Genomic DNA, 27,987 nt, shown 5'->3' with positions numbered 1-27,987 from the left:
GTGAGAATTCCCCTCGTACTCACTTCTCTGAAGCCCTCCTGCTACTTTAATACAAGAAAAACTGGAGAATAAGCCAATGTAAGCATTAAAAAGCCCTGTCATCAGTTCAACATGCAAACCCCACCGTTACAGTACAGTTTCCTCAGTGACATTTACACTCTCACAAGGCACCTCTGCAGCACACACGCCTTTCTGACTCACACCCCAGTATCACTCTATATTGCATCAAGCCCAACACCAGCAATGAAAAGTGCTGAAACGAGCTGCTTAAGAAGCTGAGCACAACAGCCACAGGTGGAACTAGCATTAAGCAGAGTATAAAAATGAAGCAAGCGTTTAAAACATAAAGAAACGGGCTAGTACCTATACCTGTCGCGCCTTCCGTCTCGGGAGCTGCTGTAGCTGGTGCAGAGCTTGCTGAAGGAGACCAGCTTCAGGTCCAGCTCGTTCTCCAGCTGCCTCGCCTGCTTCCGGAGATCTGCACAGGGCGGCCGAGAGCGGGGACAAGTCACAAACGTGCCCGGGGACCGCACGCGTTTAGGGGGACGAGGCGGAGCTGACGGAGGGAGGGGAACCCCACGGAGAAAGGGGGACCCTCGCGGGAGGGGCGGAGGCACGGCTGAACACTCCCAGGCCCTGTCCCACAGGACCGCGAGGGTCGAGTTCAGGGTGTTCCCCCTCCCCACGGGCCCTCAGCCGGGCACAGCCGCCTCATGACTGAGGGGACGACGGAGCCACCGGTTCCTCCGGCCGAGCCGGGCCCCCGCCCGGGGGCGGGCAGAGAGGACTCGTCCGTGGTGCCGGCCTGCCCGGGCCGGGCTGTGGCCCGGGAGGGCCCCCGCGGTTCGCCCCTGCCCCGTCCCCGCCGCGCCCAGGCCCCACTCGCCTTCCCAGTAGTTGCTGCTCGCCGCCGCCATCTTTGTTGTCCAACGTCAGCCGCGGCCCGGCGAGACCGCGCCAGAGAGAAGGGCGAGCTAGAGCGTCATCCTGGAGGCGCGGCCCCTGGCCGGATGGGCGGACCTGCCGCTGCAGCGCCGCCCAGCGGCCGGGAGGCGATTTCATAGTTGGAGGGCTGCAAAAGGCCGTTAAGATCAAGTGCCAAGGCCAGCGCTAACCCATGAGGGCCTCGCCTCCACGGGGTGTGAACACTTGCGGGGCCGGTGACCGCGGCCCTGCCCTGGGCAGCCTGTTCCAATGCCTGAGCACCCTTTGGGGAAGGAATTGTTCCTCAGCTCCATCTAAACCTGCCCTGGTGCAGCTTGAGGCCGGTTCCTATTGTCCTGTCACTTGGAACTTGGGAGAAGACGCCAGGCAACCCCTGCACCTCACCCCATGCTCCTGTCAGGCAAGAGCAGTAAGGTCACCCCTGAGCCTCCCCTTCTCCAGACTAAACCCTCCCCTCTGCTATCCCCCATCACTCTTGTGCTCCAGTCCCTTCACCAGCTCCAGCACTTCAATATCTCTCTTTTAGCAAGGGGCACAGAACTGAACTCCTCAAATAGGAGCTGAGGTACAACCGCACCAGCTTTGCCCCAGCATCCTCCCTGCAGCCCCAAGCCCACACTGTAGGAAGAAGGAGACAACCCAAGTGGACATCAAAATAGTTTTATACGGATTATTGGATCTCAGTATCCAGGTAAAAAACAGAGGCTGAGGGCAGAGCCAGGCCTCGCTCCCGTCGCCAGGAAAAGGCGATTCAAGTCCCTTAAAAAAAGGACATTAGAAGGCACAGTGCATGGACACGCTCCAGGGACAAGCGCCCGCGGGGGACCGGCTCGGGCAGAGGGATGGACAGCGAGGGGAGGCTGCTCCTGCCTTCCCCAACTGGTGACAAACAGCCCCAGTGGTTCCTGCTGCACCCCGAGCACAGAGCGAGAGCCAGACCCCTCCGGTCCTGCTGTGTAGAAAAGTCTCACGTGTTGGCAAAACGTCTCAAACCCACTCAAAACCACGCACCTACTGCAAGCTACTGCCAGAAACCACTCCTGGAGGGAAAGGGCCGGTTCTAAGGAGGGTTATTGCTAGTGGGACAAAGCAAGGCCAGCTCAGCCCAGCACCTGCTGCCAGAGCAAATGAAACCCAAACAGAGCCCTAAGGACCATTTGCAAACATAACTTTAACATAAAACCCAGCTGTGTCTCTTGTTAAAGCCCTCAGAAGCAGGGGAGGTTTAGAGGTTAGGCAGGGTTAGCACTATTGAGTGCTGGTGTGCTGCAGCCCATCACCCATGGGAAAGGGTCATGGCCCAAATCACAGCCCTGCTCAGCATGAGCTGGGAGCAGGCACAGAGATGTTCGTGGCTCAGGAGCAGCTTTCACACCACAGCAATGCAGGACAGGAGCACAAGCAATGCTCAGCCTCATCTCCCTGCACCCAAACCTGGTCTTAACACACATTCCTTGCAATAGGGAACAGGGAAAGGTGTACTGGTGGGTAAGGATTAGCTTTGTCCCTCCAGCTGGCTGCACAGAATCAGCTGGGACTATGAGTGTGGCAGCACGAGCATGTGGTTCTGGATGGGCACTACCACATGCTGGGGTGAGTAACTGCTCCTTCCCCAGGTGAAAGGGGCCCAGCAGCCTTCAACAGGGAACCCACTGCACTGTTTCCCCGGAGAGGACCAAGTAAGAACCCTGCAGACCAGACGCTGTCATACACTTGGGTGCAAACACCCCCCGATAGACACCATGTGTAGGATTCACTAGTGAACCTCCCCAGGTTGCTGGAGAACAGATAAGCTCAGGGCAAAGTCGATGCCCAAGACACTGCTGTGCCAAGCTCCCACACCCTGGAGTTCAAGTCAGTAGGGCAAGGATTAAAAAAAAAGAACATGAGCAGCAAGAAAATTAGTGCCTATTCTAAGCCCAACCTTCTGCGCAGAAAGCACAGGAACATCAGAGATGCATCAAGGCTTTGGAAATCAACCGTTTCAGCCATTCTTCCCTTCTGGCCATCACTTCTATTGCCCCCAAATCCCACATGCCTGGGGGATGCACACCGCAGCTCCCCTTTCCTGCCAAGTGCAACAAAACAGGATGTGGCTGCTTTTTCTGCCTCCTTCAGCACAGCCACTCAGCCCTTCCTCACCCCTTGCACCCAGGCCCTGCAGCACCAGACACACAAGCAGGTGGAGCTCTTGCTACATACTTCAGGGCAGAACAGAGCCGAGCAGCCAGGCTAAGCTGATGCCCACCATCACCAGTACCTGATGAGGGTGTTTCCAAGGTGCTCTGATCACTAAATGGTATTAGGTATAGCTTTGCTTCAAAATTTAAGACTGAAGTTGGGCCATGGATACTCCCATGACCTCTCCCTGCTGCTCCAATAGGAGTTCAATACAAAGCAGTGGTTACTTTCACTCTTTCCTCCTGAACAGCAGTACACTTGAGCAAGACTGATCAGGTGGAGTCAGTGACTGATTGCTTTTCTAACAGTATCCAACACCATCAGTTTATCCATTTCCTTAGAACAACGTCCAGTTGCTCTTCCAGACACTGTGCCGTTGCAATGCTAACATGAAACCCCAAAGGCCAAGTCTACTACACAAATGAAAAGCAACCAGGGGTGATGGGTATAAAGCTTCTTTCTTCCCCAGAAGTCAGGCACTGCAGTACCACACAGCTGGCAAGCAACCGAACTTTGTCAGGGTCCACTGAAGCTCTGACATCTGCTCCTTCCTCCAGCTCACATCAAGAGTGGATGTCATCTCCCCCAGCTCTCACTGCTGATCATAGCAGGCCACAGCATCTCCTGGTGGGGAGAAGCTCCAAGGAAGCAGCTGAGAACCAAGAGATGGGTTTTTTTTTTTGGGGGGGGGGTTCTTTTTTCCAAGGGCTGCGCTGCAGAACATGGAATCAAGTGAAGGATGTGGCTTCCCCCCAGGCAGAGAGTGGAAAACATGAAATCAAAACAGGAAGAGAAACTGCTTTGGAGTGTTGGAACTATGATTCCGTGCAGGTCTTGGGGCACTTCCCCACCATCTGCTCGCTGTGTTGAGATGCTAGGGAAGTGCTAGGAACTCTGCTGGCCACCCTGTTAAGTTGCCTTTCAAACAACCTCACATGAACCTCCAGATCTTGATCCAAAACCATAATAAGCAGTGTCCTTAGCCTGAAACCAGCCCCCAACACCCACTAATTTGCATGTACACAGGAACAGAGCAAATAGAGGGGAGCTGGGAGCAGTCACCCGCACCTCTGGAGGACACATCCTGCAAGCTAATGTTTCAAAACTGAACCACAGGGATCGGCCTCCACCACTGGGTCTGGTCCATGGGAACCTCCCTTCCTGCCCGAGAAGTGTCAGTGTTTGCTGGAGTACAGTGTTTCTTCTTCAGTGTCTGTTTCATCCTGGAATTCATGGCTCAGGAGTGATTTCTTTGAGCCTGTGGACATCATGCGGATTTCATCCTCGTAGTCGTCATGGTGCTGCCGAAGGCGGTGGAAGCCATCCTTGTGTCTGTTGGACTTGATGGAGCACACACACCAGATGATACAGGCAGTGAGGACCAGAGCAGACATACTCGCACCTGCCAGAGACAAGACATCAAAGTTTATGGGAGGCTCCTGAGCTTGCCACCATCTCTCTTTGCTTTCTCAATCACAACCATTTTCCTCGTTCACTATGACCCTGCTCCTTCCTCCTAGGCCACAGCAGACATGCCACGCATGACAGCTGCTTCCAGAGCAGGACTGCACTAGCTTTATTCGCTGTGCTCACAATCTGGGACAGCACCACCGAGCTCCTCTGCAGACTCGGTACAAACTCCTGCCTTCCAGCAGCTGCCACCTTGACAGAATAAGTAAGTACTAATGCTTACCTGGTGCCACAGCACCTTGAAGAAGCAGCAAGATCTAGCTCCCAGCTCCCCACACAACCAGGCTTCCCTCATTCCAGGCATGTCAAAGTTAATTCTAAACTCTTCAGACCCCTGCAACATCCTCTACTTCCTCTTCCCTCCCCTATGCTAGTCCAGCATCACCAGATCCAAAGGTTGTTGGACCAGTTTGCAAGGACAAGCACATGTTCAGAAGGGAAGGCAGGAGACGGCTTATGTCTTTAGGCTACTCTTCCAGTTCAGTGAAGGGTCACTGCCAGCAAGAACCAGTACAGAAAGCAAAGCTCAAAGCTTCGATCAGTTGTGTCACTTTACCTGCAACAGTCACAACCAGCTCCCTTGGCAGGCCAAATATCCTGTTTTCTGTGTCAAATACAATGAACACGGAGCTGGGTGCATCGTGACGGACAAAGACCTGCAGAAAGATACAAGAGCTCAGAGTGTCTCTAAGCTTTCACCTCTCTCAGGTGTCAAGATGAAAGAGATACTTGGCATCCACCCAGTCCTGCCCTGGTCAGCAAAGACAAGTGCAATGGAAAGAAAAGCCACTGCCTGAAACAACCCTGCTGTGCTAGGAAATTCTTCTCCATTCATTATATCAAGGCACAAAACAGCCACCCGGGCACATAACCAGCAGCTAAGCACAGCCAAGGCAGAGACCAGACAGGGATGCCTTCATATGACAGGGAGCAGAAGGAAAATCTCCAACACATTCACCTACCTTGACATGTTTCTGTTGGTACCCTTCAGCTACTGCACTGATGGTGTGTAAACCTGGAGCCAACAGCATATGGAAATAGCCACCTTCTTTAGTAAAGACCCTCAAACCTTCATTAAGAACAATGATAGCTTTAGAAATTGCCTTGCCACTCTTGTCTTGGACAAAGCCATGGACTCCCTTTTGGACCTGAAAGAAAGCATTTCAAACACGTCACATTCAGATTCACATGTGTGGCACGTTTGTAACTAAAATATATAACTAATCTTCCCCTCAAAACACAGCCCATTCTCCATCCCTAACCCCCAGAACAAATCAAAGTGCACAGCACTGCAAGGACTAGTCAGCCCACTGTGAGGCAACACAGCACAGACCATTAACTCTCAGGTCAACACATACTATGGTCTGTTCTGTTCAATTCATTCCTCATACAGTCTAAGTTATGACTGTAATTACACAGCACCAACAAAGCCACAAGGACCCTCCACACTCTTCTCTTCCTCTTCTCCCTTCCCATCCAGCCCACTACCTTCCCTCCTTGCCAGAATTTGCTCCCCAGCTATGGCTCACCTCCACCAGCATGCTAAGGAGAGATTTCCTGTGCTCTGCCCACAGGCCGGGAAGCTGTCCTGCACTTGGGAAGTAACAGCAGCTGGTATAAACTGTGATCTCGGGACAGTGACCAAACGTGACACTGAAATCCTGCGGAAGCCAAAACCACAGTTACAAGAGGTGGTATTCAAAAAGCTTTACAGAGTGGGGGAAGTTTTGCTCAGACATCAGAGCAAATACATTTTGAACGCTTGTTTAACAGAGATAGGAAGCCTTGTGCTGTGATGAAGTACCTTCATACTCCCCACGTGACTGTGCCATTCAGAGCCACGGATCACACCACCAGGGATGTTCTCATCTGTGAGAGCAAGAACACAGGTATCAGAGAGAGTCTAGCACATGCTGAGGGGGGTTAAAGGATTCAGCCAAACATACCTGACTTATTGGGACAGCCTGGCTGGCCCAAATGCATCAGTGGATGGTTGTTTGCATACACAGATGCCAAATGCTTCAGTGTTTCTTTGTTCTCCACTACAAAGAGAAAAATCAGACTTTGAGAGTGCAGCTCCTGTTCCCTGGAGGGGCAGATTCCCATTCTAACCCCAAGACCCTGTATTAAAGAGAGACAAGTTGTTTCAAGGCCATTCCAGATTTTGCCTGACACTGAGGGTGGTATCAAAAGCAGACTTCATAGTGGCTTTAGCAGAAGAAAGGTTGAACTACAACAGAAACAGTAAGTGTTCTGCCTCCCTGCTGAATCCTGTGAGGTTTTATAGGTTTACTTAACAAACTGTCAACCCGACATACAAAGGGCTGGACACAGAAGGAGGCTACAGAACACCATCAGCACAAAAAAATTCTTAAACCATGCAGTCACATGGATTTCTGCCCAAGACAGAAGTCCAAGTAGAGAGAGAGCCCAACGGTAACTGCATGCAAGGCCCTGGAGGTGTTCATCATACCTGTCTGTGATGGGTTATCATATGGGTAAGTGACAAGCAGAGATCCTCCATCTAGTGCAACAGAGAGGCTGAAATCCTGCTTCAATATCAAGTTCTCCATGATGGCTTTGGTCTCAGGCTCCAGTGTGTCCAAGTACCGGGAATAATTGCCTACAAACCAGAACAACAAATACAAAAGGGAACTGACATCAGTTTCCTCTGCTGTTTGAGAGGCCAGAAGTATACTCTTGGTCTATGCCTAACATTAAGTTTGTTGCATGTATTGTGGAGCAGATGCACCTGACAGGTTAAGTAAAGCACCTAGACCACTCTACCCATGGGAGGAATTCACCTGCACAGCTAAACAGATGTGACACACGACTATTTCATATGTGTTTGCTTTCAGTACCACCAATGACAAGCAGCTACTGAAACCAGAAAAGCATGGAAAATAAAAGGAGACTTTCTGGGGAGCATGAACAGAAGGCAGTTTTCAGAAATCAAGGGCTGAAAGAAATAAGTTAACAGGAAAACACATGTGTTTATGTGTTGTCCAACCTCTGGACTATTCCTCAAGAGCTCTGCTCTGCCTCTTCCTTGCAAATAAGAAGCTGCAAATTACCATCTGTAAGGGGGATCCAAGCATTGGAAGCTTCCCAGCATCTCTGCTCCCCGGGCTCCAGGGCAAGAGTGCTGCTCTCTGTAGAGACAGACTCTGTAACCAAATCACTATGCCCAAACCTAGAGCAGTCAGAAGGAGCCTTCTACAGCAGCCTGCACTATTACAGGGACACTACACATCACTGTGCTTCAGTTTGCTTTACTTGTGAAGTCGGTGTCCAGATCTTTGCCACGAGCATTAGTCTGGCCTATCTTCGATGTGCAGCCTCTCTCCTGGGCTATCTCATGTCCGTCTGGATTCAGGGAAGGCACAATCACAATCCGTGTTCGGTCAATCAGCTGCACAAAAAGGAGAAACAGTACATAAAGTGCAATTAGGAGGGTTCATTTGCCTGGATCTCATCCTAGGAATTGCAGTTAGAGGTTCCCACTTGCCCTGAGGATCTTGCAACACCTCCCCCACTACACATAGGATCACTGCAAGTCAGTGTTAACAAGGCAAGTCTCTCTCAGTGAGCACTATTTTCTCAGGATATAGCTGGAAGACTCCAAGATGGTCCCTTGCATTGGTTCCTCACCTTTGTAACAGCAGCATTCTTCTTGTAATTCATGCAAAGGAATTCTGCCAGTGACAGGAGCAGCTCGGTACCAACAGGAGCGTTTCCATGAATACCAGCAACAAAGCGGATCTTCGGCTCCTCAGGCTCGGACTGGTTGGGCTTGTTGGAGATTTCAAGGGACCAGATCTGACGGAACTCAATGCTCTGACCCAAACTGCCAAGAGATGTAAAGCAGAGCGTGAGCTCAGGAACAGAGCTGCACCCCTGGTACAGGAGGTAACTGCTGCCAACCTCCGAAAGCCTGCAAAGGCAGACAAAACACAACCACATCCCAAGAGCAGATCTGCAGCAGCACTGAACAGAATTCACTATGAACACCAGTTTGAATACAAGCATCTGTGGAAATATGTACAGGACCAGATGTACAGGGCACCCAATGCTCCGTGTATCTCTATATAGATTATGACGCTAAATGTGGAACTGCTAAATGCCTCTGCTTCCATTACTGGCTTTGTTCGTGGCTTTTTTCTTCCTTCAAAGCAAGATACATCTGGACATTAAACTAATTTATGCAGCAGAGGACAAAAGCAGCCCTACTTCCAGTAATGCAGAACTTGTTGCCACAGTCATGCCATTAAGTTAGCAAATGGAATGCAAGCAAAGCAGAGAACGCAATTGGGGCTGATGCAACTGGAAGGACAATAGAGGCTACAGATGAGACAAGCAGCTTTGGCACCAGTGGGGACAGCACATGAGCACATTGTGCCTGGTAACAACAAGCAAATGAGGTCCTGGGACAAAGAGATTTGTGCTTTGTAAAGCTGACAGAGGGCAAGCGCTACAGGTCACAAAGAATAGCAGAGGACTGCAGCAGCTGGTCTTCTGCAGGAGGGCAGAGACCTTGGCTCAGGGCAAGCTAACCCGAACACATCTCACACTGCTGAATCAAAAACTGAAGGCAGACAACGAAAAAGACATCTGAGATTTGTAAGCCAAACCGATCACTTATTCTGGGGACTCTTTAGCAGAGTGGATGTTAGAAGGGATTTGGAAAACAGAATAAAGAGCCCGGAACAGAGATATTTTGCAGACACTTGGGATATCAGTGCTGGAATATCACCAGTCCCAGGCACCCCTGGGGAACTGACAGCACCCCAGCTTTAAATCAGTAAAATACATCTCTGGAAAAAGCACACAGATGCATCTGTAAGGCCCTGCAGCCAGTGCTCCGCCACCAAGCCCCTGCATATGGGGCTCCCTCAAACTCAGGGACCACAGGGAAAGGGAGGGATGAGCTCCTCATCTCTGCACTGTGCTCATGGCTCATCATTTCACTACTTCCCTACCACAGGCTGCTGCTCAGGGAGGAGCTGAGCAGTGCTGCTGTGTGTTTTCACCTGGTGAGATTTGTAATGTGCGGGTAGTTCAGATAGAGGCCTCGGAGGAACTCGGAAAGGTCCTTGTAAAAGCGGTATCGGTAGGGAGCGACATTCCCTGAGGAGGTGAGCAGGAGGCGCTCCAGGCCATTCTCAGCAGAGAGATCTTTGATCAGGGTCTCAAACTCCTTCTCGTTGGGGTCACTGGTGTCTGGGGTGTTCAAGACTGGCACCTTCCCCTCCTCCACTTTGGTGTCTGTCCGTGAAAGGGTGAAGTTGACCTGCACCCCACCTCTGCTGCCGACTTCCACCGTCTTAGTGACTGGATCGTACCTGCCCAGGGAAGAGAAGGCGCAAGGAAGCATCAAGCATTTGAGACCTTGCACAACAAACCATCCTGCTTCCTGACTAGACACTCACATGGGATTGCTACTGCTCCCAGCCAAAAGGGAGACATGTAAGAATGAAGAGCGAGAACAGTTCTGAAGGACATGGGAATGGCAGGAGGAGAGGGCGCAGCTCAGGGCTCAACATGGCGCTGGGCTGCTTTTGGCTCAGGTGTTGCAGGGTTACGTGGCAGACTGGCCGCACAAGAAGTCAGGCTGCTTCAGAACAGAGGTTTTGGCAGCAGTTGAAGTGATGAAGTCATTTCTGTGGGCAGCTGCCAGCAAGAGAATTTCCCCTAAAGACATTAAGTTATCAGCTCCTTCCCCACATCACCTCCTAACAAGGGAAGGTTTGGACTGCACACGGGTGCCAGGTGAGCAGTCTTTGACATCAGGGTAGCATTACACTGCTAAGTCTGCACAGGCCAGAGGGCAGGAAAAACACCCATGTCTACATCTGTTGTAGGGCAGAGGTGATGGAACTACTGACTGGGAAGTTGGTTGTGCTGCTGTTTGCTCACCCTCGGGCAGATGCTGTGATTTTGTATATCCCCTGGACCAAGAGGCGCCAGTAGTCTCCATCCTTATAGGTAGTCACTGGGTGGTTGATGTCGGCAACGCTGATGGTGGCATTCAGGATGCCCCTTCCATCCATAGCATCCAGCACAAACCCCCAGACACCGCGGTGAACCTGCACACAGACCCAAAGCCCTGCTGAGTGCCAGCTCCTGCTCTGCCTCTCACTCCACACATCCCTGTGAGAGCACTGATACCCAGATCCCACCACCTCCCAGCCCAGGAGGTTCAGCATTCCCAGAGACACATTCTGAAAGGGCTTAGGTTCAACTCGCCAGCAGCTGGCAGGGACAACTATCACCTAATGAGTACAATGAGCAACTGTTTGGCTCAGGGTGCCACCAGAGCACTCTCTGCTCCACACCTCTGTTTGCATACCCTGGGTGTGCAGCACTACCACCAGTCCCAGCTCAGATGGGAACAGCATGTAAGGGCTACTCCAGCCAAGGGAAAACCAAGGTAGTGCTAAATAAAAAGCCCATACTGGCATCACCTAGTTGCTATTTCCATACAGATTTTTTGCATGTTGAGAAAAGGGAAAAGGAGGGGTAGAGACATGTTTGATGGAGATGATTTCTGTGGAGCAGGTAGGCAGTGTGGCCACGAAGCAGCACTCACTTCAGCCCACAGAGCAGTGCATTCATCCTGGCATGTCTAATACAAAGCCCAGAGGCAGCTCCTACAAGTGCCTGAGGTCAAAGCGTGTCTCACCTGCTTCATGAACTGGAGGAGGGATCGGCGGTTCTGCTCCCAGTACTTGGGCAGCTCCTCAGCTTTTGGGTATTTCACACAGCCCAACTCAATGGTCACTTCAAAGCAGTTTGTATGCAAGTAATTCCAGTCCTGCATCCCCCCTACAAAAGGAATGTGAAAAAGGTTTTGACAAGGTCTTCTGAAGGCAACTGTACCACAGCTCTAGAAAAAACGTGTATCAGATAGTAGAGAAAGATGACGTACAAACTACAGCACACATTTCACAGTTGAAGAGAGAAGGCTTTTACACAGGGCAAGATTTAAGCTTCAAAGGGAAGCCAGACTAGCAGACAAATAACAATCTGTCTTGTAAATACCTTTCATGCTAATATAGGGCTGTAAAATTTTATGAAACCATTTTGCTAATAACCAGAAAAACTACACTATAAATTCCTTCCCCCAGGAATAACTTTATCTGGGTACGTTATTTAAGAGGTTATAAAAGAAACCTGAGTCCCAGTAATCTGGGCTGACCAATGCAGAGTTTGTGACTGATAGTAGACTAAAATAATAGTAGACTAAATTCTTTAAGTTGCACATGCATGAACCTGGGGACAAACAGTGCAAGAGACTGAAGGTCTACTTTACCTGGAACATTGTACCATTGAGCCCCATTAGTGATGCCGTGTGGGAAGTACTCAGTGGGGTACATATCCTTACAAGGGCTTCCCTGGTACATCTTTGTATTTTCCTATAAAACAAGATACAACATGTGAAGCTAAGTCTGCACTCCATAGGCACTGGCACTTTTGTCCTAACATGAGTCACACACTCAGGGTTACCAAGCACAGAGGTTCCTGTAGATGTGTGTTTGCATGGCTGCAGCACAAATAGACTGCACTCACACCCAATCCCAACCCCTCCTTGCTCTCCTTCCAGCCCACACAGAGCATTTTCTACCACTCTTCAGTGCATCAGCTCCTGTGCTCCAGGATTTATCCCAGCAGGATGTGCCTGTCTTCCCATTACAGCTTTACCTTAGAATACGAAAGTGCCAACTGCTGAAACACAGCATCATCTGGGGATTTACTGTATATGGCTACTCCTTGCTCATCATCATCAAAGGGGTAATTAACCACCAGAGAACCTGCAAGGGAAACAAGCTTTGACTCATACTTGCACACTTTCCAAGTGATCCCTCAGCCTAATAGGGGAAATTTTTCCTTTCCTCCAACCAGTACCAATGTTCTGCTTCTCAAGACTTGGCATTAAACAAAGCATTAAGCCCCGAGGGTAGAAGAGATAACAAAAGCACAGGAAGAGAGAAGATCACACCCAGGTGGGAAGGTGAACCTGCGCCACAACACATCAAAGGTTTGGCTCTTATATACAGGAGTGGTGGGCATAACCTTATAATAATCACTCTCAGAGGAGAGAAAGCAAGGGGAGGGATTTCCTAGAACATGCACCATGCTCTTGGCCCAACTGCTGGAGTTTTTCAGCCTTCTGGAGCTAATTGCAAGCACTGACAGATTATAACCCCTTTGGCTTTCTGAAGCTTTCCCCAAGCAAGCAGCACTAATAGCACTGTGGAAGCCCAGACACCACCACTGCTGGAGAACTGCCAGCTCTCTCGTACCCACACATGGTGCTGCAGCACTACAGAATTCAACATGCTAGCACAAAGCAGCCACCTGCACGTTACCACAGCTACAAGCCAGCCGACAAACTGTCTAGGGAATAAGCTGTAATACAGAGATTTAATTTACATCACTCCAAAAAGATAATTAAATTACAGCAAATGTCATAGTTCTGCCATGCGACTCAAGGCAGGGAACCCTCAGGATTACATCTCGTTCCCTTCACTCCATAACTGTTGTGAAGCCTTTAACAGCTGCAGCACTGTATCACATTCCCAGATCCAGCTGCTGAGCAACCGTGGAGGAGAGCATCCATCCCTGTCTCCCAGTGGGCAGCGTGCTTGCTACTCCCCAAAGTATGTGCTGCCTCCAGAGAAGTGGTTGGAATCCTCCCAGCAGCATCTCCAACTCCCTACAAATGTGCTGGGAAACATGGTTTTCACCCTCCATTTCCAGCTTCTGAGCCACTTTCCAGCAGCACAAAAGGGTTCATTTACCCTTTGTGTAAGCCCTTTGCAAATGGCCTTACTCCAGTTGCAGGAACCTGATTGCCTGCACTAGAACCCTGTGGAGATACCCCTGCAAACTCCCATCCCATGCACCTCAGCAGAGGAAGGAGCTGGGTTTGGCTGCTGTTACCTCCGTGCAGGTTTGCTGAGAGCACAAATGGGTGAGTCTTTAACCAGGTCATGACAGCAAGAGTTTCTGGCTGCAGAGGGTCTGTCACATGGACGAACTGATCTGGGAAGTTCCGGTTCAGGTCATAGTTGTTGCTGTTGTTTCTGCCAACGGTGCCTCCTCTGTCTCCTGCAAATGAAACATAAGTTCAAGCTTGTGCCCTGTGCGAGTTCTCTCTTCAGTGCAGAGGCTTCATCCTCTTACTACAGAGCTTACAACAATCAATGAGTGGATGACAGCAGAGAGCACAACAGTGCTGGCTTCTTGCACCCCAGACTGAGGGGACACCCATGTTCTCCTTCAGCAAGAGGCCTGCTCTGCACACAGGGGTGTCTGGGGGCCCTCTCTGCAGGTGCTTGCACAGGCTCTCAGTGCCACTCAGTTTACCATGAACAATGCCAGAGCCGGATGTCGTGACCACAGAAACCTCAGAGCTCACCTCCTCAAACCAGCTGGACAAGTTCTTTGCTAAATCCAAGCAGAACTCTGCTTCCAGAAAATCACTCTGGACACACAGGCTTTGTTCTGCCAGTCTGCAAGAGCCACAAAGTTTTAAGGACTTCCCTACAGGATGTTTTTGCCAATTTCAACATCACGATAGAAGTCTGTATTATCCTTGGATGAGTGTGCTGCAGACAGCCTGGCTCCCACATCACATGTTACTAAAAGCATGGACCAAAACACAGCAAGCAAGAGCTGTGTCAAAGGAATGTCTTTTTATATTAAACAAGGCTTGGGATAGCCACAAACCCTAAGGGGACCCAAAGGGGGGCAGCATACAGCAGTGCTGAAGCTTATGAGCTTATGAGCTCTTATGAGCTCTCTCCAACAGCCGCAAGCATCAGTCAACTGCCCATATCCTGCAATGTGGGATTCACCCGCTCATCCCACACACGCACCATGGCCTCCCTGTGCAGAGACCGCTTCTCCTCCAACAAGACTTCCAGGTTTCTCAGAGGTACCAAGAGCCCAAAAGCTTGTTTTCAGAGTTAGAAACCCCAGAGAAGTTTCAGCACAGGCAGCAATACCTTCCTGCGACTTCTCATAGCCATCAGGGTTCATAGATGGCATGATGTGGATCCGTGTGTTCTGGACCAAATCCGTCACTTCAGGATCTGTGCCGAAGTTCTTGCAGAGGTACTCGATGAGGTTCAGGAGAAGCTCTCGCCCCACAACTTCATTCCCATGCATGTTCCCAATGTACTTGAACTCTGGTTCACCTGCAGACACACGGCCACACCAAAGAGACAATTATAACCACTTCATTAAAGCTTGGAGACCTCTCACCACCCTTTGTGCAGGTCATTTACTTATTTACCCTTCGCTCCCACAACACCAGAAAGGTCTGTCACCTGCAGTTGTGACTCATTAAAAAGGATTTTCCATGTTTTACCTGCTTCATGGACACCAGGATTGTCAGAGATCTCCATTACATAGAGCTCCCGCAGCTCCACCGACTTGCCCACGGAGTAGAGGTGGGTTATTTTGGGGTACTCGTTGGCGTAGCGCCGCAGGAAGATCTCCATGTCTGAGAAGTGATGGTGGCGGAAGTCCATGGGTTGGATGGGTTGATGGAGAGGGGTTGTGCTCACAGCCTCTGCCTGCACAGGGGTGGGGGTGATGGTAGAGGCAGGAGGAGACGTTGCTGTGAACTGCGTGACATTAAATGATGCCAGTATTACAGTTGGCTGCAAGGAGAAATCCACTTCTGTTGCTGCTCCCTCCTTCACCTCGATGTTCTCTCTGGTCACTGGTGTGTAGCTGTGAAATAGACAGCTGGCTTCAGCAAGGAGGCTCTCCAGAACCTCCTTCCTCAAAGCCAAAGCCCCCTGCAGCCTCTCCACCACTCCAACCTACTCTTCCCACCTGAACCCACTGGGATGGACTATGCAAGAGATTCACCAGAGAACAAGACTACAGAACACATCCCACTGCTACCAGACCCAGCTACGCTGCTGTCCTTGCTGTGTCACAGAGGCAGAAGTTCCTGTTTACAAACTCACCAGGAAAGAAGCCACAGGCTACCACAGAGGTAGCCTAGGGACAAGCTACACCTTCACATCCAGACTTGGGACAACACAAACTCTTACTGGGGTGACCCTACTCCACTTTCTCCTTTTGCCCAAGAATTTAGATGCAGATCAATACAAGCAATGAAATGAAGGTGACAAATACTGGGCATCCAACAGCACTCTGCTGCAGGGGGGCATGGGGTGAACAAACACAGCTGCAGCTCTAAGCTGGAGTCCTTCATTGGTCCTTCCAGCCAAGCCCCTTAAATACACAAGATGCTTTGTGACAAGAAATCAAGTGAAGGAACACAAGTAGCTGGCAGTGTGGCTGCAGGCCACCACAGAGACATTACCCCATTACAACTGCGGTCACGTTGTAGGTCCCAGGCACAAGCAGTCGATGGTAATCACCAAATCTGCCTGCAGTGATGTTGTGAGCGATACCAGCAACAACGATGGTGGCGTTCTCCAGGCCAGCTCCAGTGACGGCATCCCTGACAAAGCCTTTCACGCCAATGTGGACCTGAGAAAAACAATGCAAGAGCCTGGCTGAAGACAGGCAACAACAGAGGAAACACATCCCCAGCCAGCAATACGCTCCTGCCCTTCCCCAAGCACAGCAGAGGACACCAAAGGGAAGGCAGCAAGATCTCAGAACTGATCCTCCCTGACAAATCCTCTAATTCATCAACACAGCAACGTGAACATAGCAGGGCTACACGCTGTATCAAGGGACAAAATGCAGCTCCTTTCTCAGCCTAAACTGTCACCTACCCAACTCATCCATGGGCATCTGGAGACAGATGCAAGCCAAGGTCTCAGCAGCATTGGTGCTTTTGAACATCACTGGAGATTCACAGCAATGACGCCATACAGGTACTCAGTGAGTACCTTACTCAGCAATAACTGCACTGACTTAACACTGCAGCCCACAAGGCCCCTCTCAGGGGAGCTCTGCTGTCGTGGAGGATGTGGAAACTGTGGCAGAACCACAGAGACATACAGCAGCTTTCTAGCCACCAATCTCTGCACAGCACCTGCAGCTGTGTTACCACACACAGCAAACCAAGCCACAAGAACAAGTGAACACGGTGCTCTCAGCCTACCATGGACACCCGGCTTTCCCAGCTGCTGCCGACACTACCTGCTCAATGAAGGCAAGGAGAGAGTCCCGGTTGTTCTCCCACTCCTGCTGGAGCTCAGAGGTCGGAGGATATTTGCAGCAGGACAGCTCCAACGTGATCTCAAAGCAGTTGGCCCACACATAGTTGTAATCCTGCATCCCACCTGAGAAAATGAGGAAGAGATGTCCCAAAAGCAATGCACAGACATCCCACCACAGGATGCATGTTCTTCCTTGTCCTTCAGCCCCCCACAGCATCTCACCATGATGCTGCCCTCGCTTCACAGTGAACAACCCTCATCAGGTCATCACGACAACCTGTGCTGGGGAAGGTTGAGCTCAGTTTCACCCAGTAACTGGCAGTTAGGCACAGTCAGTCAGGCACAGACAGGTCAAAGATGACAGCCCCTTTAGTCTCACTGCTCTGTCAGCTGAACGCAGCAGCAGAGCACTTGGGGATTCGTATGCGTTCATGTTACTGTGCAGACATTTTCCAGACACTACCAATCCAGGGTGCCAGGTCGGGCACACCGGAGTTTGAACATTACTGCCACTGAGTCCTTCCCTATGCCTTCTAAGCCACCTTTAGACTTCTGGGGTCTTCCTGCAAGAGAAGTTAACTCTACCCAAAATGAGCTTCAGGCCTCTGATACAGAAGAACCCACCAGGCTATCAACCTGGGAGGTGGCAGCTCCAATCTGCAGGCCAAAATCAGCTTCAAGGACCATACAGCTGTTCTCCCAAAAAACCTCTTAGCAAAACTCTAGACAAGAGGAAGCAATGGCTTCCCTTCTGTACTTCCTCTGCTGCTCTTTTCCTCCAGCTCCAAGTAAATGCTCTCCATTTACCTGGTATTTAGAGCTGCTCTAGCAGAAAGCCTGACAAGGTCTGACATGGTGTCAGTGTGAACTGCAGCAAGTCACCCTCAGGAACCTCTCCTCTTGATTTGACAGGGTAGTGATGACCCCTCACTCCTGAGGACTCCTGCAACCCCCCAGCAGCCAGAACAGGACCCAGACTTGTCTTCCTGAGAAACTCCAACTGGGAAATGTGCTCTTTTCCCTGAGACCCGCAGCCAAGTGACCAGCCTCCTTCCACATTTCCTCTCTAAGGCAGCAGTCTCAATCAGTTTAAGGATGTTGCAGCACCAGGGGACAGTTTGCTAACTCAGTATTACACCAGCCAAACCTCCATGAGCACCAGAAACCAAGAGTGTACAGAGCTGCTTCCCCAGTATTACGCTCATCTTGGTATTCTTGCCCTTCAGAGAAACCACAGGCACTGCTATGAATCAAAAAGGTCACCTTGTTCCAGAAGCGTCCTGACCCTATTTAAAGTTTACATTCAGCCCTCAGCAAGCAAACCTGTTTCTCAAGCAAGGATGAATTGTGCATCAGCAGGACACGAGGTCTGCAGGTATCACCACTCATGATCTGGAGCTCAGACTTCAGCGTGCTGCTGGAGACTGCCGACATTCAGCCCTTTGAACATTCGTGGGAGCTTCCAATAGTGAAAAGGACGTTCTAAACCCACCACAAGTCTGTGAAACCGGTTTCAGAGGCACTCTGACAAATCCCACTGCATGACTGTAGCCAGATGTCATGGCCACATGAGAAGATCATTCCCACCACCAAATCAGGCAGTCGTGTCAGCATGGAAAACACACCACACTAAGTTTTACCCATGCTGATGCTCTCTTCTGGGTTACACAACCTTGTTCAGTTACAATCCAGGCAGACTGGCGTGCCATGGCCTTGGCCACCACTTCCTGGATGGCTCCATCCCAACCTGCACAGCAGGGCCTGTGACTGCTCAGCCCAGAGACCTCCATGCACCAACTCAACAACTCCCACCACTGTCAGATGGACACAGGGACCAAGGCAATGGATCCCTTCTGGCTGAGTCGAGGATGTCAAACTGGCTCTCAGAAGCCCATCTCTCATACAATAGCTATACATTTGCTCTACAGAGGCAACACAGACTTCAGGAGGACAGAAAGCAGCAGCCAACCTGCAGCTCATGTCATGGCACCAGCCTGCAAGACCCCAGCAGGCAAGTGATAAATGAGTACTTTGTGCTCCCATCCTTTGCTGTGCCCAAAGTGCTACATTAGTGCTATGGTAATAAACCTCACTCGCTTTGTCTGAGCAGTTTCCTCATCATTCACAAGTGAGGGACCCTCAGTGGTGTGGCCAATTAATTGGCCAGAACAGATCAATACCAGGATGCAAATGCACTACCTGGCATCCGCAGAGCCTGTGTTAATGCACGGCCAGGAAAAGCCATCAGCAGCACCTTACCAGGCAGAGGAGGCTTTTAATAAATGTGGTGGCTATGGGCATTCACTCTCCCAAAAGGTCAGGGACCACTGTTCCGGATTCAATAGCCCCACTGCACTTGGGTGAAGCAGAAGTGGACTGACAGCATGAACTAGGATTTAGAACAGACCCCTGGAAGATGTGTGGGATGGTACCACAACAAGGATGCCCCAGTTCCTCTCAGTTCTTCTGGGAGCCTGCTGCTAAGTGAACAGGAAGCTTTTATTGTAACAAACCCATCACCACGTGCAGCCAAGAGAGCATTGTACAGGCCAAGATCAAATCAGGAGAGAGACTTTTCTGTCCAGCACAAGGGGCCCAAAAGTGTTTGAGGACTTTAAAACTCTCAGACTCAGTTCAAGGGCTTAGAGGAACAGGACCTGCAAATCTGATGCTTGGCTCAGCTCCTGTTACCAGGTTCAGGGAAGTAACCCAGTGTGGGCTGCCCTCACCAGTGAACGCCATGCAGAGTGAACAATTTGCCAGCCCATAACCATCTGTTCCTGGCAGGATGCTAATGCATTTGAAAACATCCATACGTGAACCAGAGCCATTATGAAGCATATTTAGAGCTTCATCTGCCATTCAAGCAAATTTAGGACAGATGCTCACCCATAATAGAGCAGCAACGGACTGAATTAGAGCTTGTTCCATCAATCTTGTTCAAAAGTAGTCCATTGCATGCTTGAAACTTTGGATTGTATCCACTGCACATATTTGGCCTTCAAATGGCCCCATTGCAGAGCAGGACAGTTATTTTTACAGTATATGGAATGACGTGGTTTTCCATATACCATCTGTCCTGGATATATAGAAGATGTGGAGGTGTGAAGAGATCTGTACACAGCCTACCATTAGCAGAGCACTGCACTTAAGAGGCAGCACAGAAAAAGTACACCCAAGGCAGGGGACTGTCAGACAACAGTGCTTCCACTTTACCTACCTGTTTGGGTAATACCTGGGGTAATCCCAGAGTGTCTTTCAGCCCACACTGCCTAAAGCTTCAGCCTCCCATTGAAGCATCATACCTATTCTGCAAGGAAAGCAAAGCAAAGCAGAAGTGAGCAGCTTCCAGTCACAGCAAGTCGGTCCTGGCTGGCAGGAGGTCACAGAAATGCTCAGAACAAACCTCTCTCCTGCTCTGATCCGCTCCTTGAGCATCAGGACTGCACTTTGGGCAAGGATCCCAGACCTCCTGCAGCACAAGTGCTGCGGAGCTCACACTGACAAGCATGCCTCTGCTCCCTGCCAAGCTCAAGCAGGCAGGGGAGCAGGAGAATGCAGCTCTCTAGAGTCAAGCCTGGGGAGCCAGATACCATAAATACACCACGTGCCAGGAGAAGCCTTCCAGGGCAGGAAGGGCTCTATTTTCAAACTGCACTTTGCAGAAACCTCTCCAATTCCAGCTCTGCTGGAGCAGACATTAGGAGGTAAGAGACCTGCAGCTAAGTTAAAGCAGAGAAATTGTCCTGTCTGCTCTGCAGAGAGAGCAGGTGGCACAAAGGAAGCCAGAGATGTGATTAAATATATGGCACAAGTTGCTTGGTCTGTGGACAGAAGTGATTGTTTCACAGCATGAGACCGGGAGGGCAGCAGTGGCAGCACCACACAAGCAGAGGAATGTGCTGGTCCATTAGTGTGCAACCATTAAAGCTCAGAGGAGGTGAGGATGAGCCTCCAGCTCCAGCAGCTGCATCACACAGCCCCGAGCAGCACTGCCCTGCAGCCTTCCTGGGGCTCTCCAAAGGGAGGGCAGAGTCTTCCCAAGAGCTGCAGTTCATGTTAGATGTGAAAAGAGACCTTCAAAGCATCAAGCCAATACTTTTCTCAAGAATAAAGAAAAAGCTGCAGTGAGAGTTTTATGGAAACACTTACAAACACATAGGGCAGCCAATTGTGCACATCCCAGACAGACATGGCTGAAAACCTCTACCAGAGCTCACATGGTTCAACTGCCTTCTGCCATGCTCAGGAAACAGCCGCCACAGTGATACCATGAGCACTCACTACTCTCAGCACCTATTTTAGTTACTCTGATGCCACTAAAAGCTGTGTGGAAGCTCACTGTGGTTTGTCACCACAGCTGTAAGCACGCATGTAACCTAAATCCACTTTCAACTTCAGAAGCACCTTCCGGTAAGGACCAAAAACACCTCAAACACTTGGCCATCAGAGTCAAACTAGCAAGGAAAAGAACTTTTAGGAAGGGACTGCAAATGACACTAAGCCCTTCCAAGGCTGCCCACAAAACAGCCTATTGAATGTTAAGCTGAATTCAGTTGCTGAACTGGGCTCTTTACAAAGTAAAGACAGGCACATCCTTCCACAATAAGACTTCAGCAGCTTCTTAACAGCTTTCCAAGCATCATCTGGACCAACACTTACATGCATTTTCTTGATTCAAATCAGGCATTTAGTAGTTAAAACCCCCAGAGGTTAAAAAGGAAGGAAGAGTAAGAGCATGTACAGCAGAGATAGCCTCTAAAACCCATCTCGGTGGCAGACGTGCTTATCTATAGCAGCTGGAATGCAGAAGGCAAATTCAGCTGTCTGGCAGAGAGCCACCTTTTCTGTGCACACTTGACCTTACCAATTACTCCTATGGTTTGTACTTGCCACCTCGGCTTGACACGCACAAGAGGTTGTTTGCAAGCTCAAATGAAAGTTAATGGGGTCTGGCACCAGCATAAACGTGCACCAGTTAACTCCAGCACAATGAATCCCCTGGCAGTTTGCTTTCCAGCTTGTTTGATTCCACATGATAAAATGTGGCAGGAAAATTTCCACCTGTGGAAACATTATGTTCTCATTTCTTTGTTTTTCCTGGCTTTACTTGGAGCCTGCATTCTCTCCTGGCACAACCTGATCTGGAGGCCCCAAGCGTGTGCCCTGCGCTGCTCACAGAACCCTGTGTTCCGGTTATCTCCTGCAGGATACTGGGATTTCCCCCGCCTCATTCCACCACACATTTAAATTCTGCAATCGCTGGGAAAAGCCTCCTGGTCCCCGTGTGAGCCTCAGCAGCCTTTGGCACAGAGCTGAGCGAGTCAGATGACTCGGTGCAGCCACCGTGGTGGTTTTGCTGCTTCTGTCACGCTGCATACACCTGACTCCCCTTCGCCTCCTCTTCATCCAGTACTAAAATAAACGTTAAGCCCCAAAGGGACACAATAAATTCATACAACATCAAATTACACATGTACCAGCCTCTGGTATTGGTTGGTTCACCTGTGGGTTAACCCCTCGGCCTGGGAGGTGCTCCAAGTGCTGCCACCACCCTCCACAGCTGCATTTTCAACAGCAATAAGAGGTTAATTTGAACCATAGAACCAATTAGGTTGGAAAAGACATTTAAGTTCAGCAAGTCCAACCTTACTGCTTCAGGAAGAGAGACAGGCTCCTGTCTGCCACTCCAGCAATGCTCTATTCTGAGAGTTGGTGTCATTGCATCCTCTATAATCTCTGCCTGTGAACCACCTGCAGCCATCAGCGCTGAGCCCAAGACCATGGCTTGTCACAGCAAAAGGGTTTATTTCTGCAGAGGCTGGATGCTGGAGGCTTTTGGACAGAATATAAACCACAGCAATGGCAGCACAGAGCAAACTGCTTTTCAGGTCACACTTTGCCATTTCCTGTGAAAGGAAAGTAGGTGAAACCTCTGCCCTGCTGGCTGGCAAGGGAGAGGCAGCCTGAAAGGCTCACACGTCAGTGCCACAGCCATTAGCCAGGCACCTCACATCCTAGCAGGAGGATGAAGGAGTTAACCCTGCAGCAAAAAGTGCTGCTCACGAGGGGTCCGGAAACACTGGCCCAAAGCTCTGGAACCACCCGCCTCACTTCACTACAAGGACAGAAAACCTTAGAGCTGCAGCTAACAAAGCTCCTGACTGAGGTGCTGGCTGCTAACAACTGCCACCAGGACAAGGCAGCACAGATCATCCAGGATATCCTGTTCCTTCATAAACAAATTCACCAGATTACACAAACCTTCCTCCTGCTGGACTTTTCACAGCAGCAGGGTGAACCTTGAGCCAGCAAACACCATGGCCAGTGTACGTGAGAGGGTGGAAGGAAGGAGACAGCTGCTAAAGAAAGAGATAAAACCGCATCTTATTTGACCACTGAAATCCTGGGGAATGATTCAGCCACCACTGAAATCAAGACTTCCTCTTCCAGCACGGAGGTGATGTGTTTAGGCCAAATAACAGATCCCTCTCCCTCCTTCCCACGCAAGGTGGAAGCAGGGTTACACAGGACTCAGATCTGAAGCCTTGTTTTGGGCAGGCACCGTCTTACTAGTTTGTTAAGCTGTAAGCTCTGAAGGACAAACAAAATCCCATGTCACTGCTTGCTCAGTGCTGCTGCCATCACCCCTCAGCCCCAGCAGGAGGGAAAGCAAAGCAGATGGGCACAGCAAAGCAACACAGCTTCCTCCGATCATTTCTGCAAGGTTTTTGTGGTGGCCTCACCGCAGGAGTTTCTGCAGCGTCTGGCGAGGCCGTGGTTGTACAACATCCGCTGAGGAGCACAGCAAAGGTGTCACTTCTAATGACACAGCCAAGATTTCTCTCCCCACCAGCCCACAAAGCCTTTTCCACCAGAGCCTCTCATCACAGAAATTATCATTTAAATCCCATTTCCAGCAAAACCAGCACACACGGAGCAGCTGCTGCACGGCTAAGCCAGGCCAGTCACCTCCACACACACAGGGTGGTGGCACCTGGGGGTAAATTGGCTGATATCAAGAGCTCTCCTATAAGCCCCAGAGACAGAAATTCAGATCCCTTCTAGATCCCACCTCTCCTCACGTCTAACACAGGTCAAACAGCAGAGCAGCCCATAGGAGAGCTGTTCTCCCTACTTTCAGAACAGCAAGGTGAGCTCAGATCACACATTCACATTTTATATAGCTTTACAACAGGCTAGTCTATAATAATTTACAAAATTACAAGTTTGAAGGCTAAAAAAAAAAACCCTTGAGGAACACTGGCATTGGTTTAATGCCTTTAACAATAGCCTTCTCTTTCCTGTATCAAAATTCAGTAACCGTCTAGAGAGCTATTGACAGTTCACTTGACAAATGAAGCCTCCTGCACGCAGAATGACTCTCCAGCATCCAACAAGGTCAGGAAGAATCCTTCAGTTTGCTGTGATCTCTTCCCTACGAACATCTCCCAAGCAGTGATTCATCAAGCCCTTACTGGTGTGCCTGTGATGCTACCTCCCTTCATTTCAAGCTGCTAGAACACATTCAAGGCTAAAAATATCGCTTCCCCCACCATCCTTTCCTCTGTGATCATCACCACTGGTTTGGATGGCAGATCTCAGCGGGAGCAAGGAGCTATTTCTATGAGACACTCTGGTAGGCGACTTAGAGCCAGAGTGACTTGTCAGCACATCTTACCTTCTACATCATACCACTGAGCACCATTTGTGATACCATCTTGGAAGGTCTCTCTCTCCTCACCAGGGCAATTGGGTCTGCCAGTTCTCATTATGGGGTGATGCGATGCATAAGCTTTTGCCAAGTATCTGAAGACTTCATCATCAGCTGATTTACTGTAGACTCCTGTGGCCTTGTGTGTGGGAGAGTCATCATAGGGGTAGCTTGCGACCACTGAGCCACCATGAAGATTGCCAGAGAGCAGAAACCTGGGGTTGGGAAGGATAAAAGGAAAAAGAGAGTCATACTGGAACAACTTCAACAGCATGCTGGCTATAGCTGCCCAACCAGTTATTCTGCTGCCTTCCCACCCAAACCCCGCTCTTGGAAGCTTCCAAACTCTATTTGGGATCAATGAAGCAGAACGTGCCCACTGGATGAGCTGCCCAGTGGCAGTGACACTTTGGAAGAGATCAGACCCTGCTCCAGCAGCCCTGAGCAAGGAGAACCCCCATGGGGCTGCAGCTACACCAAGGTTATGTTAACAGATACACACACGCTCTTCATTTTATCACCACATAGAGCACTGAGGGAAAAGAGCTCTCCTCTTCATTTGGTCAAATGGGATTTAGTTTCTGAGCAGAGGTAACGTGACCAATACCTTTACTTGCTTAAAATAGCTCACACGAATTGCATTACACCCACAATCTCTTTTTTAATCAAACACTTGTGTTTACCCACTCCTTTTTCTAGCGCTGGTTGTGTTAGTCTGATACAATCATACCAGCATTAGCCTGGTGCTGCCAGGTAGAGGCAAACAAAAAGCCCCACGTTCTTCCTGCTTCACCCTGGCTTGGAGGCCAATCCCACCTCCAACACAACACCTAAAAACCTGAGGCATTTTCAAACTGATATTAAGAACATGCATGAGTTTCCCTAGTAACTAATTCTGAGTTGAACCAAGTCTGGAGGGATTTCGGTGCAGACTGCTGCGTCTGAGTGGTCCTAAAGGATCCCTGGGACAACCAAATTTTGTTCCTAAAACTGAGCCAACACTATCGAACACCAAATGTCATGTGCTTTGGTTTGATCCAACCAACAAGGTAGATCAGAGGTGGCAGGCATCCCTCCCCACTTTTCCCTCTACCTCAACTTTAGGAAGAGAGCCACAGTTTGTTTCAGTGTGCTGCATTCTGGTTTCCTCCGCACAGCTTCACACACTTGGTCACACTGACCTCAGTGGTTTGGACCTTCCATAGTTCTCTAAAAAATCCTCGAATGGTTTGGGTCAGAAGGGACCTTAAAGCTCATCCAGTTCCAGTCCCCTGCCATGTGCAGGAACCCCTTCCACTAGACCAGGTTGCTGGGCTTCAAAGGCACCATCTCTCCTGACCTGGTCTGGGCACAGCAGCTTCCCACCATTCATTCCCTTGGAGGGTGAGAACCTGAGGGTCAGTGCAGGGCTCAAGGCTCAGTCCTGCATCCACAGGAGGAGAGATGGCAAAGAGAGCTGCAGGAGTAGCACCTGTATGAGGAAACGCCGCTGCACAGTGTTATTGCTAAATCCAGGGAATTTTCCATGAAGCACAAAGCTGAGGGAAAGCCCTGTTCAGCACAGCTTTCTCAACATGCTTCTACACAGACCAGCTGTATACTTAACCCCCCCAATACTTTAAGCACCCTACAGCTCACGGTGAAAACACTGCTGACGCCAAGAGCAAGACACACACACAGCCTGATGATGAAGCAGGTAAGAAGTTTCCAGCTGTGGGCTCCTGGAAAAGGGGGACACACAGCTGGCCACAGAGGCCGGGAATGCCTGTGCCCAGTCGGTGTAGTGTAGCTCCTCGCAGGTGCACAGCAAACCCCAGCCCTGCACAGGCTGGCACAGGAGGGTTATCCCTGGTGCCAAGTGCAGAGCTGACCTGGGCTGCGACGAAGACTGGGGAGAAATTCCACCCCCCAGGGCCTGCTCAGAAGCGCAGGGAAAGGCTGAACACAGCCCGAAGCCCCCGGGGAGCGGAGCCAAGGCTCTCTCTCGGGGTGGAAGAGAGGAATCGGGCAGGGGCCCCGGCCAGGCCGGGTCACACTCACTTGTTGCGGCTCATCCAGTTGATGAGGGCTCGCACCTCGGGCACGGGCTCCAGGTCGGGCTCGGCTGCCCCGAACTGGTCGGGGAAGCTGCGGTTGAGGTCGCGGCCGCGGCTGTTCTCCCGGCCGCTCTCCGCGCCGCCGCGGCAGTCGCCCTCCCGGGCGCGCTCGAAGCCGTCGGGGTTGAGGCTGGGCAGCAGGTACACGTCGGTGCTGTTGAGCAGGCGGCCGATGCGCGCGTCGCCGCCGGCCCAGCCCCGCACCAGCTCCTGGGCCAGGCGCAGCAGCAGCGGCCGCGCCAGAGGCTCGTCCCCGTGCATGTTCCCCACCAGCTTCACCTGCAGCCGGCCGGGCAGGGCCGCCCCGCCGGGCTCCTCGCCGTCCCGCTCCGGCGGCAGCCCCGCCGTCAGGCGCAGCACCCACAGCGGCCGCCCCTCCACCGAGTCGCCGATGCTGAAGAGCCGCGCCAGGCCTGGGGGGGCCGCGGCCGCCAGCGCCCGCAGAGCCTCGCCCAGCTCGGCCGAGTGCGGGTACCGCAGCACCTCACCGGGCGCTGCCGCCTCCGCCTTCTTAATGTGGACAGCGCGGGCCGGGCCCAGCAGCACCGAGCAGAGCAGCAGCACCGGCAGCGCCCGACCGAACCCCCAAACCGCGCTCCCCATGACCCCGCCGCTCGCCCGGCCTCGCCGCTCCGGGAGCCGCCGGGCAACGGGAGGAGGCGGTGGCGCGGCTGGCCCCGCCCACGGGCGGGCACTCTTTCCGCCGCCCGCCAATGAGCGGCGGCCGCGGAGGAGGAGCCGCTCGAGCGGGGTGCCGAGGAACCAATGAGAGGCGGCAGTGAGCGTCGCATCACGATGGGGTGGGGCGTCGAGGAGCACTGTGGCGCCCCCTGCGGGCCGCGCCGCTACTGTGGCCCGCGCTGCCCCCGGTCACGGTCCTGGTCCCGTTCCCGGCCGCAGAGGGGAGGAACGCGCACGGCGCTGGGGCCGAGCGGAGGCGAACGGAAGCGGCTTGATCTCCCGGAGAGGGGAATTTCCTCCTCTCCACGGAAAAGAGTTCAGCATTTCCCCTTCCGAAAGCCTCCCAGGGCCGGGGCTCACGGAGCCTGTGCACTGGTACAGCAGATACCAATAACAATTCAAGACCAAGTTACTGTGTACAGTGGAACAAGTTCAGCACCCCTGGTGCCTGCCCTCCTGTGCCACCAGCTCAGACGGGACCTCCAGGGGATTAGAGACATTTTCACCCCATTTGATGTTCTGGGCTGCATGTTGCTGTACTGCAAGCTACTGCAGAACTGTGCATCTGAGGAGATGTAGAAATAGTACTTGGGGTTTCCTCCATTCAGATCTTTGCCAATTCCTATTTTGAGACAGGCGGGATGATAAGGAATAAGCAGCAGAACAGCTTACTCTGCAGAAACTGTGTTGCAGTCCATAAAATGCGTCCATCTCCAAGCGCAAATTCCCATCGACTCTGTTT

The 27,987-nt window shown here is 51.2% G+C and overlaps 2 protein-coding genes across 6 annotated transcripts in view; both read right to left on the bottom strand.

Annotated features, from left to right (window-relative positions):
- GOSR1 (golgi SNAP receptor complex member 1) overlaps positions 1-1,374 on the bottom strand; it is a 33,243-nt gene extending 31,869 nt beyond the window's left edge. For 2 of the 3 annotated variants that reach the window (XR_013958082.1, XM_080630195.1), the window contains exons 1-2: positions 887-1,374; positions 364-478 (exon numbers count right to left, since the gene is read on the bottom strand). Coding sequence is in view for 2 of the 3 variants with exons in the window: in XM_080630195.1 (XP_080486321.1) it covers positions 364-478; positions 887-917 (146 nt within the window). In the remaining variant the exon portion in view is untranslated. The remainder of the gene's footprint in view (positions 1-363; positions 479-886) is intronic. The other variant, XM_080630196.1, reaches the window with a different exon arrangement.
- On the bottom strand, positions 417-27,195 carry CPD (carboxypeptidase D). Of its 3 annotated transcripts, none has more exons than XR_013958080.1 (22): positions 26,509-27,195; positions 24,436-24,683; positions 16,735-16,877; positions 15,944-16,113; positions 14,972-15,339; positions 14,607-14,798; positions 13,540-13,707; positions 12,298-12,407; positions 11,909-12,011; positions 11,279-11,421; positions 10,513-10,682; positions 9,627-9,938; positions 8,248-8,443; positions 7,873-8,008; positions 7,070-7,219; positions 6,543-6,638; positions 6,401-6,465; positions 6,126-6,257; positions 5,559-5,744; positions 5,153-5,252; positions 4,195-4,528; positions 417-478 (listed from the first exon to the last, which is right to left on the bottom strand). XR_013958080.1 is itself a non-coding variant. In XM_080630194.1 (21 exons), the coding sequence occupies exons 1-21, from the start codon at positions 27,165-27,167 to the stop codon at positions 4,302-4,304; spliced, it is 4,074 nt and encodes a 1,357-aa protein (XP_080486320.1). In that variant the 5' UTR covers positions 27,168-27,195; the 3' UTR covers positions 1,590-4,301. The 3 variants fall into 3 exon arrangements, 1 of the variants encoding a protein (XP_080486320.1); XR_013958081.1 differs by lacking the exon at positions 417-478 and adding an exon at positions 1,590-2,869 and having other exon boundaries at positions 2,926-4,528; XM_080630194.1 differs by lacking the exon at positions 417-478 and having other exon boundaries at positions 1,590-4,528.
- Positions 27,196-27,987: the final 792 nt, after the last annotated feature.

The sequence above is a fragment of the Psittacula echo genome, assembly GCF_963264785.1.
Source record: "Psittacula echo genome assembly, chromosome: 15".
In the NCBI taxonomy this organism is placed as follows: Eukaryota; Metazoa; Chordata; class Aves; order Psittaciformes; family Psittacidae; genus Psittacula; species Psittacula echo.
This window is presented reverse-complemented; position numbering and strand designations above follow the sequence as displayed.